At 40.2% G+C, this 27,387-nt stretch overlaps 1 protein-coding gene across 3 annotated transcripts in view; it reads left to right on the top strand.

Annotated features, from left to right (window-relative positions):
- LOC135485750 (E3 ubiquitin-protein ligase UBR2-like) overlaps positions 1–27,387 on the top strand; it is a 650,469-nt gene that overhangs the window by 372,946 nt on the left and 250,136 nt on the right. For all 3 annotated transcript variants that reach the window (XM_064768146.1, XM_064768147.1, XM_064768145.1), the window contains one exon: positions 16,195–16,319. In XM_064768146.1, the coding sequence (XP_064624216.1) occupies positions 16,195–16,319 (125 nt within the window). The remainder of the gene's footprint in view (positions 1–16,194; positions 16,320–27,387) is intronic.

Here is a 27,387-nt window from a genome sequence, read left to right as displayed (position 1 = left end):
GTCATTGTTGCATAGTCATAATCTGCTCTCCTGATTGGACCTAAAGCTGCATGTAGACCAATCTTGACACATGAGGCGGCGATTTCGTTCCTTACAACGCCTCTGGTACTAGTTAGTTGCCACTATCTTGAAAAGGAGTACCACGTATGTGGAAAGGAAAGAAATGTTTGATTTATAGTTTATAGTTTTCCATAAAATCACCTGCAAACACACTTAAAAGTGTCAGATTTTATTTTAAAATATTGTATTTTGTTATCTATTGATAAAATAAACGGTTTTTTTTGAAAGAAGCTGGCACTTATTACGTTTTATTTGAATGGGAAAAATTCAAAAGTCTGTTTCACTTCTCGGTCTTACTCAAAAAATACATCCAGCTTGTTTCGACTATTCAAATCTGTAAATGCAAAAGTTTTCTTAGAAAAAATAGAATGAACATGTTGAGTGCGCCCCATTTTGTGCAAAGTCAGCGTAGCTTATGGTTTGTACTGGAGCTGGCCGAAGGTAGTTTCAGCAAAATATTGGCATTTTCATCTGAATTTGCTGTAGCTGGGCCAGGAAATGTGCCAGGATACCAATATTTTGAACTCTTGTTTCGATAGGATTATAGCTATTCACAGCAGAAATACTAAACTACCCATAATTGGCAGTAATTGGCAGATTTTAAGCTGGAAATTGTCGTCTGGTCAAAACTCGCAAAACGGCCTCGATCCTACCTGTCTCTGTAATGTACTGAACAGGCTACACATAAGGCTATGCCCTAAGCCACTGCAGCCGAGGCTGATAATGTGATGGCCATTTTGCAAATGTATATAGAGTGTGTATGTTCATTTCAAAACATAGTTCCAATCAAAATTTTTCGTAACGAGCAGTTAGAAAGTGGTATTTCCCTATATTTTGGTTCTCAGTGTGAGCATGTCGTTTTGTTGGGATATTTTGTCTAATTCTTATTAATATTGCCTATAAAAGACACGTAGAGAAACCCAGATTCATGTGCTCAGTTCATCTACGTACGGTAGACGTTTTGACAGAAAACCAGGGTGAATTTTCTCTTAATGTTCTCTTGATTAGCTAGGTAAAATTGGCCAAGACAACTGTCACATGAAAAGTCATAGTACAGAATGACTCCCGTAGCTTGTTTACACAGGAAGTGTTACCGTTTTTTGGCTTTCTGCTCGTTAAGTTTGTTCAGTCGTTGAGTCGAAGTTGAAGATCCAAATGGACATGAACGCCATAGTACATTTTATACACAAAACGGTGTTGCAAAAAATTCTTCCCAATCATCAGAATGAAATAATCGTAATACTTCACAATTATCTATTACACATTAATATAACCACTTCAGGAGAATGACTTTAAATCCATCCAAAATTTTGTTATAAGAATAACCTCTTTGTATTTATAAACATCATCGACGTTATCAAAACAAACCCGAATGCTAGATGAACAAATATGGCGGACCGCTTCACAAGAAGTTGACGTTTTCTCATGGTTCTTGTCAAAATGACAATGATATTGTTGCACTATTACCGTTGCGACGGGGCCGACTTAAGAGAAACAAGAGAGAAATAAGGCATATTGTTTGGATATCAGTTTATGTATACCAGCCGTCTATATTAAATATGTTCATGCAATACAGCGTTGAATCCCAGCTATGGTCTGGGACCGGTGCATTGGATCCGGGTAATATATTTACAAAGTACGTTTAAACATGCATTAAAGGTAAAACTGGTAATTTCTAATATCCTACAATTCCGGCTTACCTTGCCGCTCGATGGAGTTACCTTTACTTACGTTTTTGGATTAAAATGGCTTAGATAAATGAAAGAAATAGAATTCGGCCGATGTTGTTGCTTCGGATTATTCTTGAGAGTCGCCCCGAAGCGTTGTGTGTTTCAGGTTTTATATTTCGCGCCAAACAAGATATCCCTACGCCAAACTTAATCCAGGGTCGAAATTTGGCAAGCCCACAAAATCCATTGCTCAACAAAGAAGAAACGCCCCCTAGCAACTACGGTTGCAGACGAACAGGCTTACGAGGTCCCAAAAACTAATAAGGACAACTTATTGCATGGAAACCAGATTAAATATCAGTCACACGGAATAAATAAAAGTGACTGCAATCGTGGTTAAACACACAACTACGGTTATTAACTGAATTATTATAAATTGACGATCTAGGTCAACGCGCATGGATATTCTTAGCAACCGCGTAAATGGGACACAATACGATCACGTGATAATGGCTGACTTTCCGTGCCATGTCAACAAGACTTTATCACGAGCGCTTCAAGAAGGGAATATGAAGTAAACACGCGATAACATGCGGTGAAACCGATGCACACTGACAATGAAAAAGATGGCGAAGCCAAATTAGAATATGGTAAGCAATGCCAATAGCTGTCATGCCGGAAATCGCGAGTCAAATGAAGCAAACAACGAAAGTTATTTACAGAGAATGCTGTATATTATATACGCAATAATACATTGGCCAAAATGCCATATCACCATATTACCCCCTCCTTTAACAAGAGTTGACGTCCTCGTCAACAATAACAATATCAAAGATACTTAAGGAACATTTGTCTCTTCAAAATCAAAAGTCAAACAGTTCAGCTATAACAAATTTAAACAATTTTACCAAAAGGTTGGTAAAGATAAATGCACATGTATGACTACTACATGACTTGTCCTGGAACCTTAGTCCCAAACGTTTCTGACGTCACCACGTATCCACAGACATTATCCTCATAACTACTACTTGTCTGAAAATCTGGGTCCTCAAGCATTCCCCCATTTTTGGCTGCACTAATTGCAAAAATCTCACTCCCGTCCTATATTTCTGCGCAATCTCTTAGTCTTAGAGCATGATACACTGCCGTTGAATCACTTGGCGAGACTCGATTTTTAACTACCGCTGACAAACTATCGCTTAAACTGGGTCTACTTGCTAACACTTCCCCTTCTATCTTGGTGTTCGCAGACTTCCCGACCATTCCCCGACCCTCAGGCACGGTCCCGACTAGTTTAACGGTGGCCTAGTACCACCACCATGTGCCCTGAACGCAGGAGCAGATGCAGACAAGTTGCTTACTGCGTCAACATTGTCTCGACTGGTTGGGGTACCACTACAAGTTCCCTGTGTGCCTATCTGATTAACAGTACCCTGGGTGGAATGACCGGGCATGTGGCTCAGCATCTGGTGAAATCTGTCACAAAACTTGGCCACATGTCCCATAAGACCTCAGGCATAACAAGGACCACTAATTCTCTGAGTTTGATTCTGACCTTGGTCAGCGGTGCTCCTCGAGGGGTTTCCGTTATAGCTATTGCCCCATGCCCCCGAGTTCGCATGATTACCGAAATTAGGCCTATGATTCTGACTCGGACCAAAATTATTGTTTCTCCGACCACCAAATTGCCTTCCCTTCAGACCAGTCTGACTGTTATTTCTGGGTTGATTACCATTCTGCTCCAAGGTGCCCAACTGACCGACAACCTGACTCAATGTGGTCTCCAGCTTAGCCAGCACATCAGGACAATTAGTTGGTTGAACTGATTGTTTCTGTATGTCTGCCACAGCCTGACCAGAATTGGACTGGGTGTGGTGTGCCTTGGGACGGGCCCCATTGCCATTGACGTGCGATTTTGTTTTATTCTTAAACTGACCCTGGTGACGAGTAACTCTGATCATCTAGTTATCATCCGGTTCTTCTTCCGAAGTTTCGTCGTCAGATTCGTCACAAGGCCTAACCATTGTTACCCGCCTGACGTTACGTTTGTTGCGCTTCCCTTCGGTGGCTTCCTGAGAAGTCCCACAACGTCAGGTTTCAACGTAATTGACGACGTCAGCTACCGCTGCGTCAATAGGTTTGGGGGATTTCACAAATTCTACTTGAATTTTTGCTTCCTCATCTAACCATCAAAGAAACGCCCAAGTAAATCTTCACGTCGGGTTTCGATATCCCAACCGAAATGAGCCTTGTCATACATGTCTTTTTAGTTCTGCGGCATATGTCTTAGTGTCCTCACCAGGCTTCTGACCAATGTTGGCGAACTGAACCCCGTACGTTTTAGCTGATTCAACCTTTTTGAACATATGACCCAATTCTTGAGCTAATAATTTGAAATCACTTATGACCTCGGAGGGCAGTTGCCCAAAAACGAACTCCCCAGCTTTCCCAGTCAACTTCGGCAAGATTTCATCAATTTTCCATCTTCAGACCAAGCCATCCTTTTAGCCACGTCATTGATTCTATTTAGCCAGACTTCCCATTGTTCGGTGCCCGAGAAAGATGGGAATTTAGGTCTCTTCAATCTAAATGACTGCCTGCTACTGCTCTTGCTAACAGAGTCCAAGGATTCAACAGCCAGGGACTTCGTGGAACTGCGACCCGAAGTAGAGCCATCATCATCAGAGTCGTCAGCATCAGACCCATGTCGTTCAGAGGTAACGCCCTGAATACCGGTGTCTTTTGTCTGAGAACTAGGATGTGATGGGCTACCTGAGTGGCAAGCTCCAGCGTTACTACTTGCTGTCTTTCCTATAACCTGAGAGAAAGAGTCCAGTTTCGACTGAATTGAGAATAAGGATTGGCCAGTTTGTTCAATACTCTCATGCGATGCCTTAGTAACCTGTGTGGAAGAGTCTGAGACCAAAATTACCTGGGTACTTAATTCACTTAAATTTCCCTTAAGGTCACCGTAAATTTCTGCCTGATGAGTCATCAGGTCTCTTTTATCTTGCTTTCTGCACAGTTTATCATCACTGACTGCTTTCTGCAGTTCACCTAAAGGCTCAGCGTGTTCCTTACCAAGTTAGAAGTGAGCTCGCAATAAGTTATCTTGAGATTCCATAAGCCTATTGAACCTATGACCCTGATCAGCAACCGTAGTACAGAGGTTGGCCAGGAGATCTTGAAATACATCCGATGTGCGACCAGCTGGAATGTATGCTGTGGTCTGTTGAAAATTTCCTACACCAAAGGTGTTACCGATGACGTCATGGTTTTTGTCAATGTCAACACCGCCTACATGTTCATCTATCACCTGCTGAGATTTACCCTCTGAATGGTTGACTTTAACTATTGGTGGGTCTGTTTTTGTCTCACTTGAACTAGCTACCTCTAAAACACCTACATCACCGACATTAGCGTCATCCTGCGTCAAATTCCTAACTCCCGGTACCTGGTTACTACTGCCTGAGGCATTTACATATAGGCCTACGGTCTATACATCTTACCGAACAACATCAATTTCTGCTACATCCTCTGCTGTGTCAACCGAGGATTTCAATAATTCTTAATGTATGGGTTCTTGATCACCCGCCATGTTTTGTAATTGTTTACTATTCGGCATATTCAAATCTAAATCGTCACAATTTTGCTGGTTAATTTGTTGTTTCTACGGCCTCTTGCCATGCTATTATAAGACACGTTCGATCACAGGATGTTTATGGTGAAGAGAAAAACACACTGAGAAATAATTCACTAAAGCGCCTTCAACAACAATATAAACATCCCACTTCTGACACCAAAAATGTTGCGCTATTACCGTTGCGACGGGGCCGACTTAAGAGAAACAAGAGAGAAATAACGCATATTGTTCGGATATCAGTTTATATATACTAGCTGTCTATATTAAATATGAACATGCGATACAGCGTCGGAATCCAAGCATTGACTCCCAGCTATGGTCTGAGACCGGTCCATTGGATCTGGGTAATATATTTACAAAATACGTTTAAACATGCATTAAAGGTAAAACTGGTAATTTCTAATATCCTACAATTCCGGCTTACCTTGCCGCTCGATGGAGTTACCTTTTCTTACGTTTTTGGATTAAAATGGCTTAGATAAATGAAAAAAATAGAATTCGGCCGATGTTGTTGCTTCGGATTATTCTTGAGAGTCGCCCGAAGCGTTGTGTGTTTTATATTTCGCGCCACACAAGATATCGCTACGCCAAACCCAATCCAGGGTCGAAATTTGGCAAGCCCACAAAATCCACGTACTCAACAAAGAAGAAACGCCCCCTAGCAACTACGGTTGCAGACGAACAGGCTTACGAGGTCCCAAAAACTAATAAGGACAACTTATTGTATGGAAACCGAAATTAAATATCAGTCACACGGAATAAATAAAAGTGACTGGAATCACGGTTAAACGCACAACTACGGTTATTAACTGAATTATTATAAATTGACGATCTAGGTCAACGCGCATGGATATTCTTAGCAACCGCGTAAATGGTACACAATACGATCACGTGATAATGGCTGACTTTCCGTGCAATGTCAACAAGACTTTATCACAAGCGCTTCAAGAAGGGAATATGAAGTAAACACGCGATAACATGCGGTGAAACCGATGCACACTGACAATGAAAAAGATGGCGAAGCAAAATTAGAACGTGGTAAGCAATGGCAATAGCTGTCATTCCGGAAATCGCGAGTCACATGTGTTGACGCAAACAACGAAAGTTATTTACAAAGAATGCTGTATATTATATACACAATAATACGTTGGCCAAAATGCCAAATCACCATAATATCGTTGACCTTTGATAGTGACACTGATCAAAGTACACAAAGAATAGCGACAAAGTAGTCTGCTGGAATTGTGAGGTATTTTCAATGAACAATAAAACTGCCAGTCTCAGTCTATGCTGATACGCAAAACCGCGAGTAGCTGCATGAATTAACTTGGCCTACATTATTTACCATACATTACAGTTACATACTGATACCGATACATGAACAAATGCAATGCACTGCAACATATGTGCAGGAGAGTAAAGTATGCATTGCAAGCCATGTGTCCAAACTCTCCCAAGGTGAACGCTTGTAAATAAGGGTGCACTTTTTCAAATTTAACTTTATTTTATCACCAGTTCACTAGTTTTTCACACAAGTTTTGATCTTTTTTTGTACATTTATGTTTTACTGTACCACCAACATGAACAGTGAGCCATACAGCATGGTTTCGCATATCAGCACAGACTACTCATTGTTTTTGTGACCTATTCGGGAACGTTAACAATAAATGTCTTATTTTGATGGTGTTTTTAGCTCACCTGTCAGGTGAGCTTATGTGATACTGCGGCGTCTGGCGTCCATCGTCGTCGTCGCCGTCCGTCATTAACTTTTGACAAAATAGTGACACGTTTCTGAACCGTTTGACCCAGAAAGTTCATACTTGGTGTGTGGGTACCCCTTGGCAAGACCTTCCTTCAGTATGAAAATAGGCGCAATTTGACTGCTGGTCTGCCATATAGGGGGCGGTCTTTGAAAACCTATTTTTGTCATTTTGAAGCTTATGGTTAAAGCTAGAGCGATGAAAATTTTAATGGTGGGTGTATCTTTTAAAGGTACATCACATATCACACGGGTTTTTGATTCGGCCTTCATTTCAAGGTCACAGAGGTCGTACTCTAAAATTTCTTTGATGGTGGCACGTTTCTTTACTATTGGTCATAGACTCTCTAAATTTAATATGTAGACACCTATTATCTCTACATGCTGACACAGATTTAGGTCAGTGTGACCTAGAGTTCAGTTATAAGTAGGTCAAGGTTAAAAAAGCCCATTTGCTTTATTCCAGCAGATTGAAGTTTGAAATGAAGTTTTAGAGGTCTGCATGATATAGAGGTTTCGATATCAAATAGATTAGTTACGTTTCACATCACAAGTTGGCGGTATTGGGCAAAAATGTTAGTTGGCACATTGCCAGCAGTTTTGAATTTCGTTGTTCGAGGCAATCCGTCGGTATCCCAGTGTTGTTCTGCGTCGCTAGAGCTGCCTACTACAAGTATGGACGACAGCCATTTGATAAGTTTTGAAGCGAGACGAAGAAGGAATTAAATCACCTTCAATCAATGGTATAAGTCGATCATCCGCTCTTCAGACCAGGTGGTACGTGTTGATTACTTTCTTGTGATTGTTTTAAAATTATTAGTTTGTTCTCATTGCCCATTGTTTCAGAAAATTTTGACTATGATTGGAAGGTAAAATGACAAACTTGTCGGATTGTCCTTCGGTTTGGAATATTGGGGAATATTGGTCAATGCAAAGCGCAGTTGTGTTCATGCTGCCCTGCCAATACGGGTGGCGTAATAATACTGTTAAAGAACAATAAAATGATGAATTGTAGCAGTGTATGTCAGAAATTATGTGATGTCCATTCCATTTGACGATCCCGAAGTTTCGAGAATACGTCATAATGGCTGATGCCGTCATCTGAGATTAGCGTCATGGTGGAACCTTTCGTTACACTATGCGTCACGAGTGCTCAAACAACCATTTTTGTGAGTAATGGTTTTTCCATGCTCCATTCTGCGTTCACCGCTGTATAAATAAATGTAACAGTACTATACAGCAAATGCGGGAGATGTGGGAGATGCATGCACTGAGCGTGCAATGAACGGGTAAATCTTGGGAGTATCATACAGTATTGATACTCCAAGGGTAAATAAATTAACACACGATGTCAGTACAATTGCCGGCTCTTGTTGAAGATCACAACACCACATCCTTTCATCCAAGGAGGATTCCGCGTTGACGTCACATCATGTGATCACATCCCATATTACTGATCGCTATGGCCAATCAGATTCAGTCTACTGACAGCACCAGCACTGAACACATCTCCACGTCCCACTGTCTGGTGCTCTCCTGTACACCAAAACACCAATAGACATGAAATATTGCAATACCTAGTATGAATTCGTCCTGTGTAAAATAAAATTTACAGAGCAGATTCACTTCCACGAATAAAAAAGACATTTGGCGTGGCCAAAGTGCTGAAATAATGTATCCGCTAAAATACACTACGAAATACACTTGGCAATGCACTAACGATACACGGTAGAGATGCAGTTGAGTTTGTTATTGTTTTGACTTAGAAGCCCGCCCATATCATAAAATATTCATGTATTCATGAAGTATGAACTCATTTCTGTCCCATACAACACTATGAACAGTCAATTTCTCCTTAAATCATCACCGAAACCGCGATATCCGCAGGAAGATTTCGTTCTAGTGTCCGAAAATGCATGATCTTACAGGGGTGCTAACTCGACAAATAGAGGGGATCTATGTGAGTTTTAGGTTCTACAGGTCTCGAACTTGTAAAATCTTTAACCACACCTCCAAATCCCATTATGGTAATGAAGAGATTGCCCCATATCTGGGAGACTGCTTTGAAACCATCACTAATTTTGGAAGATCGGTGCCCGGCTATTGGTTTTAAAAACCCTATTTTTCCCCATCAAAACAGCACTTTCCATTATTCAAATGATAACTTATTGTCTGAAGACTTATTTCATAGCAGAAAAGTACTAATAACTGTGATTTGATGCGAAATATATAACTTTATTTGATGACTTGATTTTCCCTTGGCCGTGGATCGAGTTTGTTTACAATCTGCAGCGCCATCTTGGAAAAGCCGTGACGTCACCGTGGAATCCTCCTTGCCTTTCATCATAAATGTGTACCTTTTATTGTCTCAAAAAGGAATAGAAAAACTGCTACCTAGTTACTCAGTACATCATATTCTATACTGTGCATTCCTTGCTTCAATTGTTCTTGTATCAAGTACAAACCGAGGATAAATACTCCTTTCAAAATAGCGTAATCACACGCAATTCCACAGGTACATCCCATTTGAAATTTCGGCCAATGACAGCAGGTTTTACAAAATGTAAATGCGCTGTTTATTTTCAATAGTCACCGAATAGGTAAGACACATGTAAACCTGTTTTAATTGGCCGGAAAACATCTCTCAGCTTCTCCCACAAATAACGATTCACTTATTCCAACGTCAGTTACATGTGCACGCGGAAAACAATATGACCAACTCCACTTTTTCAAGACAAACCACACTATCCAGCAACTATTGCATGATTAACCCCTAACAATGACAAGTTCTTCATCAAACTCTCCCTTTCATATCGTCAGGTGAGCACAATGGCACTGGCCATTTCATTTTACATAGTGCTATTTTTTCTCATGTTTATAGGATGATGCAGTCTATTATCTACCAGTCATTCCGGTGGTCTCCTCAGGCAAAATTGTGTTGCTGTGTATGCTGTGGAACTGGTGACACAAAACCAATCAACCAGTCAGCCATGAGATTAACAAGGTCGGGAAAGAAGACGCTGTATCTTAGCTGATTTGTCCTTAACGTATTGGTCTTGTTTTACTGTATTATACAAGTTGATTGAATAAAGAAGCCTTGAAATTGAAAAAGGCATCTCTGAATTTTTATTTATTGTAATATCAAAAAATAAAGCTTGCCTATTAAACCTAAACTCTTGAACATGCAACCTTTAACCCTTAAAATTCCTACCCCTTTACTGTCGCGCTTGACAATGGGTTGAGAGAGGGTTATTCCTCTGAAAATAAATTATCCACTGCACAATTGGAGTCCGTTATGTTTAGTTTATCTGCCAGTGTAAAGACGGCACTGCGTCTGATCATTTGATACCAGGAAACCAAATTGTTTCTACATGAAAATTTCCCGCAACTTGCAACTGAAAGTCAAGCACCTTTTCAGAAGAGGTCAGGCAAGGGGTATGGTGATGTAGACGTCATCATGCCTCATGTCACAATCAAGTAATAGACTGCATTGTCGCCTGAATGATATGAGACAAGAGGGTGATGTCACAATCGAGTAAGTGACAACATTGTAGTCTGATCGATATAAGAGAAGAGTGTGATGTAAGAGACGTTATCAGGCGTGATGTCACAATCAAGTAAGACTTCGTTGTAGCCTGATTGATATAAGAGAAGTGGGTGATGCAAGAGATGGCATCATGCCTCATGTCACAATTAAGTGAGAGACCGCATTGTAGCCTGATTGATATGAGAACAGAGGGTGATGTTAGAGAAGGCATCATGCCTCATGTCACAATCTAGAGACTGCATTGTAGCCTTATGGGAGGGAATAGGGCATTGTCACAAGAACTACTTTAAGACTGTTACAGCTAAAGTAGTCGTATTTGGTATCAAACTAAAGATAATGAACAGTAGGTTTGTGCTAATCCATTTTCCTTACCAACTGACCCACTTGGAGACGGATAAGGCAAAAGGTGTCATCCATGTTTGATATCAAACTAGAAGTGTTTAAGGGTAGGTTCACCCTGATCTACTTTTATGACTTACTAAAGAACTTGAACGCAATTAGAGGAAGGTAGTCGCGTTAATGGTAACAAACTTTAGGTATTGAAAGGCAGTTTTGCGCAGTTGGAGCAAAGGCACTGAACGTATTGAAGAGCGGATGTGATAAAATAACCCATCAACTACTTCATTCACTCCAGTTCAAATAAAACCTTCACAACTGTCATCCACCCTAGGGGCCAAATTCATAAAGGGGGTGTAAGGGTTAGACGTGTGTAACTTCCCCCTGATTAGTTATAGGGCTGATTCATATTCTGTGAAGATTTACATGAAGGACATAAATCTGTCCATTCAGTAGTTAAACGCTGTTTTAAGCTGAATGCCCTTCAAGAATTTGGCCCCATTTGTCTAAGCTTGATTCCATCTAGTCTGTCCACATCTCCCTATCTACCAGAAACCTACATTCTCGTACTCGCGTATACTACTTGCTACATTTTCTTGTCCTTCATCTCATTCCTTGCTATTCAATTCCGCCAGCGTAGCTATTCAGGCTGCCAGGCCTCTAGTTAATTGTGTAATCATCATATAAATTCTATTTGTGAAGTTATGAAAGGCGTACATTAACGTTGTTAGAGTGTATGGGCATTTGATCAGGGGAGTATCCATCCGAGATCAGGCTTTATGTCGTTTAAGTCAGAGTTTTGGTGCCAGATCCTTCTACAAGGCGGCGCCACTCCTATGGAATGGGCTGCCCACACACATTAGACTTGCGGAGTCAAAGGCAGCTTTTAGAACGATGATAAAAGCACACCTTTTTCGAGTGTATTTCAAAGGCGCCTGAGAGTTGGTGAAATTTTTCACCAAATTTGGGCGCTTTAGAAATGTCATATTTGATTGATTGATGATTTATTGTGAACAACATACTGGTGCCAGGATGTCAGGGGAGAGGCCTAGTCCTTCTCAAAAGCCTGTGGGCAGTATGACTTTGAGATAACTCTTCTTGAGACTTGACTGGTCTAGTACCTCTGAGGATAGTCAGCATGGTCGGGAGCCTATATTGTTGCTTCATCATAGCCTATATAGTTCCATCATTCCAACATATTTATTTTCGGACAAATTTTCTGTTTGCAAAGGTGTGTGTGTTTACGGGAGGTTCTCCCTTTGTACATGAAAAGCAAAAACAAATTTTCATCCAATGAATAGAATTGATTGACTTTGAAGGTCATTTGTTTAATTTCATGAACGAATGGGAGCTGACAGGACTACTTGTCCATTCTGTAAGACCTTCCTCGGTTTATCGCCATGGTAGTCACAGAAGGCTAATAGACTTAAGGTTCAGTCTGTGAAACTTCTCTCTAATTTGCATTTGGTATCATTCCAAACCAGTCATTTTATAGGCTGATTTGTATTGATACTGTGCTTGGGGAAGTGTCTCCTTGGAATCAGTTCCATGGATGTTTCTCCATATTTTTTCTGGAAGAGCACAGATTGTACCCATTGGACCTTGTGCTATAGGCTACATCATCATCATGCATCATCCTTCTGTGTGGCATTACTTCATGAATGACCCTTGTATGAACATGCTGAAAATGCCTTAGGTGCCTTGTTGTGGCTATCATTAACCTCTTCAAGTAATGCAGGCTGTAGCAGGTGGTTATTGTATTAAACAAAGGCAGGTGATTGTACATGCTGCTGAATTGGCACTTTCTCGTCATTATCTTGGATCCTTGGGGTATGATGACAATTACAATGCAATAGGTTAAGTCTGAAAATTTCACAAACAATGACTCGCCAGTAATCTAATTAGTTTATACGGATTCAAATTCTTTTTACAGTTGCAACCTTCTGTCTACTTAATGACTATTGATCATGACATTCCATCCAATGACAATTGAGCAAATCAGAGTTTTGGCTGTTTGAGATCTTGGCTTTTAAGATGAATAGATATTGTAGGAGATTTAGCAACTTGAAAGCAATGTTTTAGCTATATAGTAGCTACATAGTAGTGCAATAAACCTTATGATCACGTTTCTTTCACGTCCAAATGCCTCTGATGGGGTTGTTTTTTGGCATGTTGCACTCATATATAGTTTATCCACCATCTTGTATCATACTGGTACAATATCTGGTTTGGACAAAATGTCAGCTGAGCGCCAGGCCCTTGGGCCTCTTGTTTAGAATACGACTCATGGACAAACCGACAGAATCATACACCGGACCACGGTTCGAGTCCTAATAATCTTCATGTCGCATTTCAGAATACTTTATGTGAAAAGGACGGGTGGCTGATTAAAAAAGGCCCTTTAACTTACTGTTTTAAAAAAATTATCCCCAATTGGCCGTTTGAGTGTAACTATGACATGCTTCTTAACCGCTAAAGCTATGAACTTGAAATTTGGTAAAGATGATTCCCTGCGTCATATAACTGCTGACACCGAATTTTGGTCTGATCTTATTCTCAAGTTGGCCACAAGGGGGCCAAAACTAAAAAAGGTGAAAAGTGCAATATATTGCTTATTAGTGATTTGTTTTTGATAAAATCTTAATGGTTAGTAGGCCTACTCCTAGCAAGGATACATCACTTATCCTACGGGTTTTTGATTTGACCTTATTTTCAAGGTCACAGAAGTCAAATGGTGTCAATTGGCCATTTGAGTGTAACTATGGCTAGGTAAGAGCAATGGCTATGAACTATGAATTCCTAACCACCAAATAAAGTATCTATACAGTGAGCACAATGGCCCTTTGCCGTTTCATTTTAAAGATAAAGGAGATATAGGCCAACTTACAGTTGCCTATGTTTCGGAACTTTATACACATACATAGTGTGCTCTTGGCTTTCATGCAGTTTGGTCAATGCTCCAGCTTTCTTGTGGCTGTGACCTCATTCTTTCTTTGTTCTTGCTTGGATATTTGTATTTGCTAATAATGGATACTAAAGATGAACAGGAGCTTCTTTTGGATTATGAATATGTCGATAAACCCTCGACTCTGGTTCGGGTCCCCAGCCCAACCCTCGGCGCCCCACTGGGGTGGCACATAAGAATCCCACAGGGGTGATGACAGACGCTGGTGAATACACACTCACAGCATTGACCACATAATTTGTGCAAAGTTAGCAAAGCATACAGAACCGCCACATGTTTTACCTAAGTCTGAGGTACCTCACAATCATCATATATTCCAAACTTTCTGTGACTTTACATATCAACCTAGGTAAAGCCATTTGAATTTTGTTTGTAGCAGAATTAATAGTCTTATCTAAGATGCTGATAAATCTTAAAAATCGCTCTCAAATTTCATAATTTCTGTTGGTTTTAAATGAAACCTACCTCAAATGAATATTTCTAGTTTGTCCCAGCATTCTATTTCATTCCCAAGTTTGTATTGACCACAACCACTCCAAAATATGGCCAAATGTAACAGCATAGGAATTTTTTGGTACACACACTTTGTACAGGCTTTGAGAGCCAGAGCCAAATGACATCGTCAACAATGAGATTTGCATTGTTGATGACATTGCGTCATGACGCAACTTGTCTGCCAGTGTATTTCATTGCATTTAGCACAAGGAAGGTATTTTGCTGCAAAGTCAACATTTCTGGTGCTGTTGTAGTCAGAGCAAACTTTTGAATGAGATAACAAAGTTTATCTTATCACAAACAGGTTTGAAACGGATAAATTACCTTGACGTTTCATGACTAGTCAAGTCATTTCATCAGAAGTGTCTTAGTTCTTCTGTTGACCACTAGAGGTAGTGGCCAACAAAACCTGGTCCCATACGTGAGGTAGTTTGAAGCCCCTTCATCTCTATTCATGTTGGGTGTTTTTCTGATCCATATCGACTCCTTTATCCAGCGAAGGTATCGATTGGGTTCCCGGTCTATAACCTTGCTGTCCCGCCAACTGATGGAATGATTGTCCTGGGCAACATGGTCCGTTATTGCCGATTTATGAAGGGGGCTTCAAACTACCTCACGTATGGGACCAGGTTTTGTTGGCCACTACCTCTAGTGGTCAACAGAAGAACTAAGACACTTCTGATGAAATGACTTGACTAGTCATGAAACGTCAAGGTAATTTATCCGTTTCAAACCTGTTTGTGATAAGATAAACTTTGTTATCTCAATATACAACTGAACAGATGAACCTCATTAAGGAACTTTTGAATGGATTAAAATGTAGGGACATGCTGGGAAGATTTATTTGAGGTAGGTTTCATTAATGTAAATTCACAATTGTTAATTAGAGAGCGATTTTCAAGTTATCTCAACATCTTGGACCAGACTATAGAACCCAAGTTACAGCCGAGTTCATGTGGTCTTTGAAGGGGCGTCATCCACATTGAAATTCAAGATGGCGGCCACCAGGAGGCGCCTTTTTACTGTCAGCTACTTTAAGATAGTATAGGAGCCTAAACAATATGTAACACCTTGAGCACCGAACCATGTAGATCTACATGGGCCAAAAAAAACCCACCTCTTTGAGCTGTTTATCGGAGTCTCATGGACTTCATGAAGAACTACGCAATTGCCATCATCAGGGCCAGGTAGGAACTGAAAAGACCAAACCACTAAATAAAAAAGAATAAAGCTGTTCCGACACCGGGAATCGTTAGGGGGGTCGGGGGGGGGGGTCATTTTGGTCATTTTTGGTCATTTTTTTCAAACAAAAATTAAAAGATAGTAAAGGAGTGTAGCTAACATAACTCTATTGATTCAAGAAGACCTTGTTTTGGAGAATTTACTGCAAAAGACCTTATGCAGCCATCTCTTATATTTTTTTTTCTGGCGGTCCTAAAAGGAGGTTGGTGGGTGAAACACCGGCGCCGAAGGTGTTAAGTTGATGTAAAAACGATGTAAAAATCTTTAGGGTTATATTTGGGTCATGTATTCCATGTGTTTGAACAGTAGACAGGATAAAGGTGCTACCTTAAGCACTGTTTAACCTTACCATTAACATATACATTTTAATATCAGCTTTCTATTATGCCTGCTTGTGCAGTTCCCAAGCTGCCATTAATGTTTTTTTGACTTTTATTATATACATGCCAGATGTATTGTTGGTGTTTTTACTTGTAGGCGAACGTTACTCCTCTGAAGTTGGTGAAGTTACTGCGACTGAGATGACAAAGAGAGAAGTAATTCATCAGCTCTGTATCACCCCCATGGCTCACAGTAATCTCAGTAAGGCTCTCTCAGAGGATGTAAGTTGAAATTGCTCCATAATTAAAGAAGGTATTCTGCCAAACGTGATAAATTGTTGGTCAGGCTTTTGAGGGACGAAGTGTCTGTGATATGTTGGTTTTCAGTTCACCTTCATTCACGATTTGAGCACATTTCCCAGAGGGATGTGACCTAGTTTTAAAGGGTAACTCGTTTCAAATTTCACCATATAATGTTTTAGCTGTTTTTGGCAAATGACTACGTCACTTTCTCATAAATCGGTAAGGTTTTTTAATCGAAATGCACATTTTCTAGAAATTAATGGTTTTAATCCCACCTGGAAGGCTTGCTTCGATGCCGTTGAAATCGCGCTACACCGACGACGTTTTCGTTGATGACGTCACATGATGAACATTTTCGCGGTCGCAGTGGATTACATTCCCGCGAAAAAAAAAATCTCATTCGTTTATTTACAACTGCCATTGGCCATTGACATTCCATCCTGTCCTTACTCAATATATACATGATAAGAACTGAAGATTATGGAGAAGAAGAAGAAAAGGGTTGTCGGGTTGCTGGTGCTGCGATGTTTTGCGGCAACACCATCAAAACTGAAGGTGTTGGGGTTTTCTGCTGGCTTGAACCGATCAAAGAACCGGGCTGTAACCAGACCTCGACCAGAGTGGTCAAACGGACCAGGGGCGATTTTGAGTACAGTAAGGAGCAGCCACCTCTGTAGCAGTCATTTCGAGGACTCCCAGTTCTGAAATTGTATGAAGAAGAAGTTGGGTTTCGCTTCTAAATGGCTTTTGGCTGAAGGTGCCATTCCCTCTGCCCACCTCCTGCCCCCTAGGCCCAGACCTAGGCCTAGTTCTCCCACGTCTACTACCACTACCAGTACCAGTACCAGTGCCAGTGCCACCAACATCATCGGCATCGCTGAAGCCCCGAGGATTGCGTTTTTATAACTGCATAGAAAGAGGGTAAGTTATCGGTAGCTAGGCTACCAAGTTATCATCTGATCATTGTGATATCACTTATTAGTCCCCCCCCCCCCCGGCCCCTCCAATTTCCAACTCATGACACACACGTGTAGGCCTATGCACACTAGGCCAATGTTGTGCTAGGCTATGCCCCCAGCACTATAAAGTTCCGCCTTGTAAATTTATAGGCCCAGGCCTATGGCATGCTTCGACATGAAATGCAATAGAATAGGCCTTACTGCATTCCTGGTAAAGTATGGCTGACCCCCCCCCCCCCCCCCCGTGGCCAGGTAGGCCTACCGTCCTGGATAAATTAAAAGGCACAAAAGATGGTAAAGATGTTACCACTACCAGGTAATTTAAGCCGGAAATCAAAACTGAAACAGAAAATGGTAGCTACTGGTAATCATGTAGGTAGGCCTACACCATCAGATAGCCTACCATGCAAGAAAGGGATATGGTTGGTTGTCTGTAGTAGGCCTACTAATACCAGTAGTAGTAGGGTCTAATAGAAGTAGTATTAGATTCCTTCATACATTCTGATGAATGCCCTTAAAACTTTCAGACATGCGCTGAAGCATTTGAGGCATACGATGCTCCTTAGGCCAAAGAAAAGGAAACTGTAGTACAGGAACCAGAGGTAAGATGCTTGATGATGCTGTTATGTATAATTAATGTACCATAAGATGTATTTTCATTCAATTTAAGGTTGTGCATTTTGTGTGAACAAATAACAATCAACATGGTGTCGTGATTTTCTAAAGTATTTTTATTTTTGTTGGAGGATTGCTCTGTTTTCTACATGTTGTGGTCAGTATACCTACATTGACATTGTCATCGAATTAAATCATGAACATGAAAGGTTTTTACAATTACAATTACAGATCATCAACCGCAGTGATTTAAGCATACCAAAACAAGATGGGAAAAGCAATAGAACTCTGGAAGATCAAAATGTGGTAAGTGATTCACGACCTTTCCATCTATGGATGTAACTACATGTAATTTTGATTTTCTCAAATAACCTAAAGCTTGCATGGTTAAAAATTTGAAGAGAGTGTGTTTATTTGGATGAAATGATTGACATATATTCCAAACTTTCTCATTTATTTCAGACTATTACTAGCAGCACTTCATTATGATGAGAATTCAAACAAGATGAAGGCCACCACAAAACAAAGCACAGCCAGACATGCCACATATTACCCAAAGTATAAGAAAGGACTGTACTTTAAAAAACAGTGTGAATATTCATGTGGTTCTCTCTCGGAGCTCAGAATAGTCGAGTTGCTTCATTCGCGCGTTTATTTCTTCTGGCGGCCATTTTAAGTCAAATTTAAGCCATTTGAAACGAATCCATGGACTTGAGAAATATTATTTACATTGGATATGCCGTATGCACGTTAACCATAGTAGCGCTTCGGCTTTTCTGCTGCGCGCTTATAACAAGAAATTGAATAAGGAACAATGAGAGGATTTATATGAATTTTCATGTATGTATTTCATCATCTGTCATCCAGTGATGGCAATTTGAAACCTACATAAGACTTGGAGTCTGATGGAAAAGCATTTCTGATCTTTTGTACAGCACACGATGGTATGACTACTCGTATCTCCTTCCCTAGATATCTCCAGCACCAATGAATGAACTGTCTATAAGCTGTGTGTCTGTATTTCCTAAAAAAAGAGAATATTGATATGTTAAATGTTTGATCAATGTTGCACATCAACACATGTGATATGCCATTGAGCTGGTTGAGTATGTTGGTGAGATGAGTTTTTCATGAACAACTTTTAAGCAAACTGAAATTCATGGCATATATTCCTGTTATTGCATTAAGAATCACTCAGATACAGGCTTTATAGTTGTGTCATTTTCAAACTTAATGAGGACTAAGGGGAGGGAGTTGCCAGTTTTATGAGCAACAGTTTTTGAAAAAATAAATCATTCATGGTATTTCATCCCATATATGCATGTACATCTATATGTGAACACTAACATTATCTCTATAGGGTATCATAGTGAAAAAAAAATACACTTGGTTCATCAATATTCATGAGACGGTCCCTTACTCGTTAAGTGTCCCGTCCTTGGCATGTGGGCCATACTGTTGCTTGTAACTTGAATGGGCAATCTGAAGGGCAAATGCTGACAGGCAACCTTGCGTGAATCCTGGGTGGTCCGCGATGCACTTAAATGGTGCTCCTTCAACATCCACATCATTTAGTTTTTCCCGGACCTTGTCAATGCTGTGGCAGGAGCGGCAATCCACCATTTTGGGCATTACTTTGCAATTCCCACTCCGACACCTGAATAGAAATATATGAAATACAATTTAATGCCATTGTTTTTTATGTTGAATTGAAGAGTTTTGTGGAAGCCTTATTCTATGCATGTATGCATAAAATACCATACTAATACTGACTTTTATACATATCTTTAAAACTGCTAAGTCACATGCAACTGAAAAATGACAATTCTATGAATTGACGTGAGATGAGATCGCTTCACCATTTGATTTGAAGACAAAATTGATTTACTCATGAGTGTCAGGATAATCGGACAATTCCTCGGAAATATCGAGCAGGATGAACACTCAGATTCCCTTTTTGACGCCATTTTTCTATATAGAGCGAATAGGAAAATATTCAACGGTCTGACTAGTTCATGTTGGGATGTCATGAGGTCACGTGACTTAGTGCGGGTTTTTCAAAACGTCTTCGGCAGTTGACCAGTCTGACGCGATTAAAACAGCGATTTTATAATAAATCTAATCAAAAATGGAAAATTTGAGCTTTGCATTTGTGATCAACAATTAAAAATGGACGTATTTCCGCAAAGTTGTAAATCACATCATAGTATCACTTTAATGGTCACATAGGTCAAATGCCATAAATTGGCCTTTAGGCTGTAACTATGACACATTTCTTAACTGCTGAGACCATTGATTTCTTAATTTGTACGCATGTACCCTATAGTCAAGTTATCTCAGGGATGGATGTACGGTTTGATTGGATTTAGTCCAGTCAATCTGGCTTAATATTGGCAAAACCTCACACTAATTGCAAGAGAAACGAAACCACTTTTATTTTGTGTCATTTGATCTTAGGAATGACATATCCAAAATCCCAAAAAATCGAAGCATTGGAACATGCTGAATTTTGCGATTGAAAGTTGAGTATTTTGTGTGCACTTGAGCCAGACGTCTCAGCACAAATGTGTCAATAACTTTGTCAGTAGTTACATCAGGAAGCTGATTTTGGTGTCTACACCCATGTTTTCATAGGCAATCTTTCAGAAGAACATAGTTTCAAAGGGTTAGGACCACATTTTAACCCCTCATTGGTGGTAGGCCTACACCTTTTACCAATTTACGATTAATGACATACTACCGCATGAGGTAACTTTGTCAGTAGTTACAGCAGGAAGCTGATTTTGGTGTCTACACCCAGGTTTTCATAGCCAATCTTTCAGAAGAACAAATGATACTTCTGTGCCATCTCGCAACAAGCGAACACGAAAAAATATTCTTCCACCCCGAGCCGAAATCCGGACAGCAGGATAAATACATGGATATTTATCAAGCAAGGTCTGCACTAGGGGAAGAGGTTTGTCGTTACCTTCTGTTTGTTCATGCTATCCTGGGATGCGACACAACATCGAGACTGTTTGGTTTTGGGAAGGCAGTTGGATTGAAATTGATCAAGAACAACCAGACGTTTATCGAACAGGCAAAGGTTTTCAACAGAAGGGGCTGCACACAGGATGAAGTAACAGCGGCTCGGGAAAAAGCAATCATGTGTTTGTACAAGCCAAGTACGAATATCTGCGATCTCAACCAACTCAGGCATCAGAAATTTCTTGAACTGATGAGGACTAGCAAGAAGGCTATTGAACCAAAGAATCTTCCACCAACCTCAGCAGCCGTTATGTTCCACAGCATGCGCGTTTATCATCAGGTCCAGACATGGAAGAACATTGAATTAGATGCTGAAGAATGGGGATGGAAAATCGTGGATGGAAGTATGGTTCCTCAACAAACGGGCCTTGATGTTGCACCCAAGGAATTACTTGAGTTCGTCAGATGTCACTGCAAAACTGGGTGCAGCACCAAGCACTGTAGCTGCAAGAAAATAGGACTGCCTTGTTCAACTGCATGTGGCGAATGTAAGGGGATATGTGAGAACATGGGTGAGAGTGACAGTGGTAGTGATCATGGTGATGATATGGATGGTATGGAGATTGGACTGGAAGTTGAAAATTGGGACAATGGCTAAATGGCGGTGGGGGTGGGGTAGGGGGTAGGGTACCACACACTAGGGCTTTTATTAACAGCCTGATTAATGTAGACTCTTCTATTACACCAGTAATTTAACTTGGTTTATGTTGTAGTTGGATAAGATGGTGTTTTTTGTACTTTCCAGTATGTACCCTAATTTCGCCAGTACCCTAACTATGTATGTTTTTGAAGTCAAAAATAAATATTGTTCCAATGCTTCGATTTTTTGGGATTTTTAGTATGTAATTTGGTACATAATAACAGTCACAATAAAGCAGGTTTCGTTACTCTTGCAATTAGTGTGAGGTCATACCATAGATTGACTGGACTAATTAACTATTTGGCCACCAGAGTGCCAAATCTGAAAACCTTATAAATGCGATTATTGCTCAGCTTCTTGTCCGATTACCACCAATCTGACAATAGAACCAAAACCATGAGTTTCTGCAACTGTATATTGGAGTTTATTGGAGAATCCGTGGATAGGCCATATTTGGTTTCTTGGTATTCCTTTTAATTTTTAGCAATTTTTAATGGCCCGCGAAGCTTATCATATACTGTCGTTTCTCAATAATAATAATAATAATAATAAAAAGGTACTTCTATAGCGCTAAATCCAGGATAAATATTCCCGCTCAAAGCGATTTACACACAAAAAAAATAAATAATTCTAATTTGATGAAAAGGCACTCCTGAACAGAAAGGTTTTCAAGAGTGCCTTGAATGCCTTGATGTCAGTGCAAGAAGTCAGTCTCGGGGGAAACTTATTCCATAGCCTGGGTTCCGCGGATGCAAAAGCACGTTCAGCATAACCTGAACCGAGTGGCTTCGGTTGAATCAACCGTGTATGGGATGATGAACGGAGCACTCGAGACTGACCCCTCACACTGATGAGCCTTTAGTGTCGGACTTCTTCTGGAAATCGTGTGAAATTTTATCTCAACAAGCTGTTCAACGAAGGAGTTGTGCATGCTGCACGTGTGCACTAGTGGCTTAAGTGCCCGCCGCTTTGTGTCCATATCGATCGAATTCATTATGAGCTGGTGAACTAGTGCTCAGTTAATTCAGTAGCTTTTGCTTTCACATTACGATTGTATACGATCTGCACTATTTTGTGATAATTCTTTGCCATGATTCTGTCAGTAATTGGATGACCTTGTGAGCCTTTGCGATGATGTGGTGTCCGTCGTCATTCTTGTCGTCCACTGGCGGCGTATGTTAGCGCGGCACATTTCGTAACCACTTGTGGTCTGGACTGAAAACTTGGTACACATCTAACCTTTGGCCCTTGGGCCCTTGGGTGTTTCGTACCAAATTTCATTCCAAAAGTATTCTTAGTTTGGCCATAATGCAATTGCAAAAACAGTCCCAGGGGGCATAATGCAAAAACATTCCCATTGTTATAGGACCCGTGATTTTGGTCACATTTTCATGACATTTTTTGGTAGGTCCTAGCAAGGGTACATCACATATCATGGGTTTTTCATTTGACCTACTTTTCAAGGTCACAGAGGTCAAAGTTCGCTAAATCACCGCACGTTTCGTTTCTATTTGAGCTAGAAGGTTCTAAACTTGTGTGGACATGTATCCAGGGACCCTCTTTTCTGCCCCAAAATTTAGGCCTGCTCAAACATTAAATATGGCCGCCAGGTGGCCATCTTGAAAAATAAACAAAGTCCTATTACTCTAAAGCTAATCATCGGAATGCAACCAAATTTCATGTGATCTATGTACTCTTAACCTCTTGACTACTGGGCCATTAGAACCGTTTAGTGCATCTGGCAAAACCTCTGTCGTCGCCGCCACCTTCTATAACTACGAAACTAATGATCGGTTTTCAACCAATTTGTGTATCAATGTACTCTTAACAATGCCCCCAATTTCCAGTGAAATCTGATGAAGAATATGGCTGCCAGGCCGCCATATTGAAAATCTTACTCCTTTACTGTTGAACAGATGTCAACCAATTTCCATGTGACATGTACACTCTACAGTAACCCTGAATCTCATAAACAATATGGCCGCCAGGTGGCCATCTTAAAAATTGAATAACATATAATGCCTAAAGTAATGATTGGATGCCAACCAATTTTCATGTGACTATGTATCTATTTTACTAGCTATGATTATCCCTTAAATACAGTCAACTTTATAACCAAAATGCTATACTAAGATGGTACCGGTAATTTTTTTTGTGCCATTGAGCTGGCCGAAAGTAGTTCAAGCAAAATAGTTGCAATTTCATCAACATTTTCTGTAGCTGGATCAGGAAATGTGCCAGGATACCATTTTTTTGAACTCTTGTTTCGATAGGATTATAGCTATTCACAGCAGAAAGACTAAACACCCCGTAATTGGCAGTAATGGGCAGATTTTAAGCTGGAAACTGTCGTCTGCTCAAAACAGGCAAATCAGCCTTGATCCTTCCTGTCTCTGTAATGTACTGAAGGCGCTACACATAAGGCATTGCAGCCGAGGCTGATAGTGTGATGGCCGTTTTGCGAATGTATAAAGAGTGTGTACGTTCATTTCAAAACATAGTTCCAATCTAAATTTGTCATAACAATCAGTTAGAAAGTGGTATTTCCCTATATTTTGATTCTCAATGTCACCATGCCTTTGGTACTGGTCATTTTGTGGGGTTATTTTGTTTAATTCTAATTGATATTGCCGATAAAAGACACGTAGAGAAACATAGATTTATGCGCTCAGTTCATCTACGTACGGTAGACGTTTTTACAGAAAACGTGGGTGAGTTTTCTTTGTATATTCTCTTGATTTGCTAGGTACAATAGGCCATGACAACTGTTATTTGAAAAGTCATAATATAGAATGACTCCCGTAGCTTATTGACGTAGGAAGTGTAATCGTTTTCAGCTTTCTGTCTCGTTAAATTTGCTCAGTCATTGAGTCGAAGTCAAACACACATGAGCACATGTATATTTTATACACAAAACGGTGTTGCAAAAAATTCTTCCCAATCATCAGAATGAAACAATCATTATACTTCACAATTATCTATTACCCATTATTATAACAACTACAGGAGAATGACTTTGAAATCCAGACAAAAATTTGTCATTTTTGTCATTTGCCACCAGTCTCTTTGTATTTATAAACATCAAAACAAACCTGAACGCTAGACGAGCAAACATGGCGGACCGCTTCACAAGAAGTTGACGTTTTCTCATATTTCTTGTCAATATAACAATGATGTCGTAGATCTTTGAAAGTGATACTGGTCAGAGTACACAAAGAATAGGGACGAAGCAGTCTGCTGGAATTGCAAGGTAGTTTCAACGAACAATAAAACTCCATTACAGTCTATGCTGATACACAAAACCACGAGGAGCTGCATGCATGAACTGGGCCTTCATTATTTACCATACATTACACCCTCGATACCGGTACATGAACAAATGCAATGCACTGCAACATATGTGCAGGGAAGTAAAGGATGCTTTGCAAGCCATGTGTCCAAACTCTACCAAGGTGAACTTTAGTAAGTAAGGGTGAACTTTTTCAAATTTAACTTTTAGAAGTTCTTTTGTGATTTAGGCCTCGGCCAATTTTATTTTGTAGCCCCCCCCTTCAGTTCACTAGTTTTTTACACAAGTTCTTTTTTTTGTACATTTAGGCATTTATGTTTTACCGTACCACCAACATAAAACAGCGAGCCATACAGGGTTATATATCCTCTCACGGTTTCGCATATCAGCACAGACTACTCATTGTTTTTGTAACATAATCGAGAATGTCAATAATAAATGTTAACAGGGTTATCTGTGAGTGGAGAGTCTTATCTTATTTTGATGGTGCTATTTGCTAAGTGCTTGCTAATTTTCTCATTTTTACAGGATGATGCAGTCTATTATCTAGGAGTCATTTAGTTGGTCTCCACAGGCAATGTGGTGTTGCTGTGCATGCTGTGGAACTGGTGACACGAAACTAATCAACCGGTCAGCCATGAGATTGACAGGATCCGGAAAGAAGATGCTATATCTTAGCTGATTTGTCTTCACGTTTTGGTCTTGTTTTACTGTATTATACAAGTTCATTGAATAATGAAGCCTTGAAATTGAAAAAGCATCTCTGAATTTTATTTATTATAATAACAAAAATTAGAGCTTGCCAATTAAACCTAAACTCTTGAACATGCAATCTTTAACCCTTATAGTGTCATGCTCGACCTTAGGTCGAGTTAGGTCGAGTTAAAATTCCTACCCTTTCCTGTCGTGCTCGACCCTAGGTCAAGAGAGGGTAATGCCTCAGAAAATAAATTATCCACGGCGCAATTGGAGTCTGTTATATTTAATTTAACTGCCAGTGTAAAGACAGCGCTGCATCTGATCATTTGATACCAGGAAACCGAATTGTTTCTACATGAAAATTTCCAGCAACTTACAACTGTAAGTTGAGCAAGTTTTCAGACGAGGTCAGGCAAGGGGTATGGTGATGTAAGAGACGTCATCATGCCTCATGTCACAATCAAGTAATGGACCGCATTGTTGCCTGAATGTTATGAGAGAAGAGGGTGATGTCACAATCAAGTAAGTGACCACATTGTAGCCTGATCGATATAAGAGAAGAGAGTGATGTAAGAGACGGTATCATGCCTGATGTCCCAATCAAGTATTACTTCATTGTAGCCTGATTGATACAAGAGAAGCGGGTGATGCAAGGGACGGCATCATGCCTCAGATCACAATCAAGAGACTGCATTGTAGCCTTATGGTAGGGAATAGGGCAGTGTCCCGAGAACTAATCTTAACTAAAGGTAATGAAGGAGAGGTTTGCACTGACCTACTTTTATGATCTTCTGCCCTACTTTACACCGTTATAGCTAAAGTTGTCATGTTTGGTATCGAACTAAAGGTAATGAACAGTAGGTTCATGCTTACCCATTTTCATTACCAACTGACCTACTTGGAGACGGTTAAAGCAAAAGGTGTCATCTGCGTTTGATATCAAACTTAAGGTGTTTAGGAGTAGGTTTACCCTGATCTACTTTTATGATCTACTCAACAACTTAAACACCATTAGAGGAAGGCAGTCATGTTAATGGTATGAAACTAAAGCTATTGAAAGAGCAGTTTTGCGCTGACCTGCTTAAATACAGTTGGAGCAAAGGCACTGAAGGTATTGAAGGGCGGATGTGACAAAAGAACCCCTCAACTACTTCATTCACTGCAGTTCAAATAAAACCTTTACAACTGTCATCCACCCTAGGGGCCAAATTCATAAAGGGCATGTAAGGGCTAGACGTGTGTAACTTCTCCCTAATTAGTTTCAGGGCCTATTCATATTCTGTGAAGATTTAAATGAAGGACCTGAATTTGTCTATTCAGTAGTTAAACGCTGTTTTAAGCTGAACGCCCTTCATGAAATTGGCCCCATTTGTCTAAGCTTGATTCCATCTAGTCTGTCCACATCTCCCTATCTACCATAAACCTACATTCTGGTACATTCATATACCACTTGTTACATTCTCTTGTTATTCATCTCATTCTTTGCTATTCAATTCCGTCAGCGTAGCTATTCAGGCATCCAGGCCTCTAGTTTCTCTCTGAGTTTGGCATTTTCCAATGTAGGCAGGCCTGTAAACCATAAGCTAGCAACTCATGCTCTGCGACATCCTTTCTGACTCTGGTTGTAACGAACTTGTTACTAAAGAAACTGTCGACTATCACTCAAAACTTGATCTTGTTTTCAGAAACAGAACCTCGGATACTGTTGATGCAATAGACAACTACTGGTCAGATCGTAGGTGATTGATGCAGCATTACCACTATCTCCTTCCATACCTTTACCTCAGTCAATATAAAATCTCCATAAAGGCTGCCCGA

The sequence above is a fragment of the Lineus longissimus genome, chromosome 3, assembly GCF_910592395.1.
Source record: "Lineus longissimus chromosome 3, tnLinLong1.2, whole genome shotgun sequence".
Taxonomy (NCBI): domain Eukaryota; kingdom Metazoa; phylum Nemertea; class Pilidiophora; order Heteronemertea; family Lineidae; genus Lineus; species Lineus longissimus.
This window is presented reverse-complemented; position numbering and strand designations above follow the sequence as displayed.